Genomic DNA, 3,976 nt, shown 5'->3' with positions numbered 1-3,976 from the left:
GCTTGTGTCCCTGCCCATGCTCACCTTCCCCGGGCACCTGCACCGACACGCAGCCTGCCGGCGACCACAGGTACACCTTGCTGCCCCCCGTGCAGATGGCCAGCCGGGGCTGCTGTGGGCCCCACTGGAAGGCACGCACAGTGCAAAGCTGCTCCAGCACCGCCAGCGGTCTCAGCTTCCGGATGTCCCAGATCCACACGGCGTTGGGGACACTGTCTGAGGAGGAAGGGGCACCCAGGCTCACGTTCACCCCTCGCTGCTCTGCTCCAGCCCCCAGCCTTTCACCATTGAGGATGCCCACCTTCCCCAGGGGCAGGAAGGGGAAGGGGGGCGTATCCTGTGGGCCTGGAGCCCTGCTCTTTCCCAAACAGAGCAGAGAGCGCGGAGGCTTGGGCTTGAGTGGCTGCTGGTCTGATGGGGCGATGGGCCCCAGACACTATTGCTGCAGGATGTCCACCCCGCCAGCAGCAGCAGAATGGGAAGAAGCAAGCATGGGAGGTTCAGGCCCCGGAGGAGGCCGATGGGGACAGCACACACAAGGGACGGGCCACTGACCGTTCCTTGTGGCCAGGAAGTAGTTGTCAGGACTGAAGGCCAGCGCCCCAATGCCAATCCTGGGGTTGGCTCTGTCAGCAGCTGGCTTTAGGGTCTGTAAGGAGACCGGCATCGAGGCAATCTCGTCTGGGTGGGAAAAGAAAGTGCCCTGAGCCTCCCCGTGGGCGAGCGGCCTGGGTCTGCGGTGCTGCCCACAACAGGGGAGTAGCTAAGCGTAGCTATCTGTGGGGCAAGGACACGTGACAGCAGGGGCAGGCAGGGTCTGACAGAAGGCAGGGCTGTAAGGGCACCTGGCCCGCCCTCCCACGTGAGGCTGTGGTCCCAGAGCTGTGACGGGCCCGGCAACACCGCAGGGCTGGTGGTCGGCCCAGGCCCGGTGGCTCTTCTGGTGCCCCAATTACTCCCACTTTATGGATGATGAAACTGAACCAGAAGTGACCTCTGTGCCACAGATGCAGCTGCAGCTCCTCCCTGAGCCCTCTGATGGCCTCCCACTCACCCAAGAAAAGGTCAGCATTCATTAAAAAAAAAAGTCGCTCTCAGGACCAGCCAACAATCAGGAGACCCACGGCATGTATTCCATCCAAGGAGCCAGAGCCCAGGCAGCCTGCTGGCTCTCAGCTGAGGACTCTGTCCACCAGGTATCGCCAGAGAGGAAAAGGATTGAAAGGAAAAAAGGGAGTATCTGGAGTCTCCCTGGACCGAGAGGGCTTTTTCTCATAATGAAAAGAAAGGAAACGGAGAAAGACAAGGGCGGCACAACCAGCCGAGCGGCTCACATTTGCTCTCTGAGGACGTCAGGGGCCCGGCCGCTACTCGGGGCGGAGGGCAGGCCAGGTGGCCCAGTGGCGGACTCTTCTCAGCCTCCTTGTACACCACCTGGAAGAGAGATGGCCCGGGCAGCACGTGTGGCCATGGCCCCTCACTGTGCCCTCCTGGACCTTCTCCACGAGGTCCCGCCTGCAGCCGGCATTTCAGTGGAGACAGGTGACAGATGGGCCAGGGTGGGGGCACGTGTCACCAGAGGCTGGATGGGAAGGATGAACGGCTGTGGGATGAAGGACCCGAGGCAAACCCTGTGAGGCCTCAGGTCAGTCCCACTCCCGCTCCTCCAGAAGGCCCTCCAGTCACCGCCCTTGTTGGGACGTCCGCCCACACACAGGCTCCCCAGAAACCCATCCAGACCCCAGGGCTGTATAGCGGCCCACCCACTGCTTCCTCCTCACCCCACACCTGTCTTACTTGGGTCCCTCACCTGCGGGCAACTCACCAGGATGTCTGCCCTCATTCCTGCCCCGAGGCCAGGGTGTCTGCCCTCATTCCCACTGTCCCACCCCACCCCCCGACCCGAGAAAGGCTGTCTGTCTGGGTCCCTACGGTCTCCCACACCTTGTCAGGGGCCTGCCAAATAAACAGAGCTCGATCCCTCCTCAGGGCCTCTGCCCTGCTGTTCTGTTCACACTGCCTGAATCGCTCTTCCCCAGATCCTGCACCACTTCCTCCCAAGGTCCGCCCCGGGGCCCCTTGGCAGGCAGCCTTCCTGCCCTCCCAGGGAAGGCTCCACGGGGAAGAAGCCGCCTGCTGATCTCTGCCTGGCACAGAGCAGGAGCTGGTCCCAGAGTCGTGGAGATGGGGGTGGAGGAGGCTGGGAAGGACACCACTTGGGACCCTTTGGGAACATGGCAGGAGAAACAAGGGCCACGGGAACATCTGCATTTAGAATGTTTCAGCATCAGAAGGTCATGTAACATGAGCCCCTGTAACACTTACACTGATAGTGTAAAGTCAAAGAGCAGCTTTCTATCCCTTCCTCAAACACACTTCCAGACTTACTATTTTGGGATTATTAACAGTTGCAGGATGCCCAAACTCCGTGATCATTTTCCAAGTCACGTGGTTAAGAATCCGCACCTGGGGAGAACCACATGGTCAGAGCCTCTGGGGCGCTGGCTGTGCATGGGCTTTGCCCCACAGGCCCCCTCCCACCTTTCCATCATAGCTCCCAATCGCCAGGAACTGACTGCTGGGGCTCCAGGCCACGGACTTGATGCCCAGAGACCACTCGTAGGCACAGAAGGCAGACAGCAGCCGGCCATCCAGGGAGTAGAGCAGGACCTTGTACTGCAAAGACAGTGAAGGCATTACTGAACCTGTGGCATGTGAGACAGCCACCCCAGGGGAGTGAGACTTGGGCAGAGACCCTGCCCTCCTCCACAGTGGTGGGAAGTGGAGACGGGGATGGTACTGGAGGAGCAGAGAGAACGTTGTGGAAAAGGGGAAGCTGGGTCTTAAATCTAAAGACTTGTAATAAAAGCTCCTCAGCTCAACATCTGAAAAAGGCAGAGTTCACGCTTGAGGCGTTCAGAGTGTGAGAAACAGACAGCAGTGCTACAAGCAGAGAGCGTCCCGAGCGGGCTCCCTACCTCCAGGCAGGAGTCCCAGACGGCCAGCACGCAGCCGTTGGGGGCCCACTCGATCCCTGCCAGGTCCTGAGTGTCCGTGTCAAAGTGCTTCCCAGGCGGGCGAGGGGGGAACAGATGACATTGAGAACATCTTCTTCAACAAATACACGAACATCTATCTCACACCTGATGCGTTAACACAGTATTTAATCTCTTCACCTAGCCATGGGCAGCAACACCTACAACTGTGTCCTCCTGCCATGATAGGTGGAGCAACATGCATCCGCGACGTGGCTCAGGCCTCCGTGCGGCTGAGTCTCACCCCTTTAAGATCAGCTCAGGGGAGACCCTCCCAGGACATCGCTGCCCTGGTCAAGGAGGCCGCCAATCAACAGCATCCGGGATCCAGCCCCGCCCTGGGTGTCTGTGCCTGGCAGCCTCCTGCCCATCCAGGCACGTGGTCAGTATTAACCTGCAGCTCACCCCTCCTCATGTGGGCACGTGGACGCTAATACCACTGAGCCACCAAGAAGCCTAGCAGCTCCCATCTGGGGGACTGTTAACTGCTAACACCCTGTGAGCCCATGCAGTCTCACCGGATCCTGTGAACACCTGCCCGTGTGCGTGCCATGGGGTAACAGGCAGCACCCACCTTTGAAAACATGGAGCTGCCTTTCTCACACCACCCAGAAGAGCTTCTGGGATCTTCAAGAACGTACTTCCGCCCCCACCCCCGCCCCAGGGTCCTGGTGCTCCTGGTGTGCGCCTCACCCGTAGCAGCTGCCAGTCACTGCAGACGAAGATGCTCACGTAGTCCCTGCAGTCCCGCCTCTCTGCCAGCGCCAGGTAGCGGCCGTCCCTGGTGAAGGTTATCCCTGCCGAGAAGAGGGAAAGGTACTGGGATCGAGAAGCAGTAGTTTTCCCATTAGAAGGAGAGAGAGAAGGCAGAGGTCTGAAGAGGGGAGGCAGCGCACAGACCCCGAGTCTGCGGCAGAGTGTGGGCACGAGGCAGGGTCCCC

The 3,976-nt window shown here is 60.1% G+C and overlaps 1 protein-coding gene across 3 annotated transcripts in view; it reads right to left on the bottom strand.

Annotated features, from left to right (window-relative positions):
* WRAP73 (WD repeat containing, antisense to TP73) overlaps positions 1-3,976 on the bottom strand; it is a 12,299-nt gene that overhangs the window by 664 nt on the left and 7,659 nt on the right. Inside the window, exons 5-11 of one of the 3 annotated variants that reach the window (XM_010849969.1) lie at positions 3,729-3,832; positions 2,979-3,065; positions 2,542-2,676; positions 2,389-2,466; positions 1,335-1,434; positions 556-681; positions 25-216 (exon numbers count right to left, since the gene is read on the bottom strand). In XM_010849969.1, the coding sequence (XP_010848271.1) occupies positions 25-216; positions 556-681; positions 1,335-1,434; positions 2,389-2,466; positions 2,542-2,676; positions 2,979-3,065; positions 3,729-3,832 (822 nt within the window). The remainder of the gene's footprint in view (positions 1-24; positions 217-555; positions 682-1,334; positions 1,435-2,388; positions 2,467-2,541; positions 2,677-2,978; positions 3,066-3,728; positions 3,833-3,976) is intronic. The other 2 variants (XM_010849970.1, XM_010849971.1) reach the window with 2 other exon arrangements.

Source organism: Bison bison, unplaced genomic scaffold, assembly GCF_000754665.1.
Source record: "Bison bison bison isolate TAMUID 2011002044 unplaced genomic scaffold, Bison_UMD1.0 scf7180017864289, whole genome shotgun sequence".
NCBI lineage: Eukaryota > Metazoa > Chordata > Mammalia > Artiodactyla > Bovidae > Bison > Bison bison.
The sequence above is the reverse complement of the archived record's forward strand: the minus strand, read 5'-3'. Positions and strand labels throughout refer to the sequence as shown.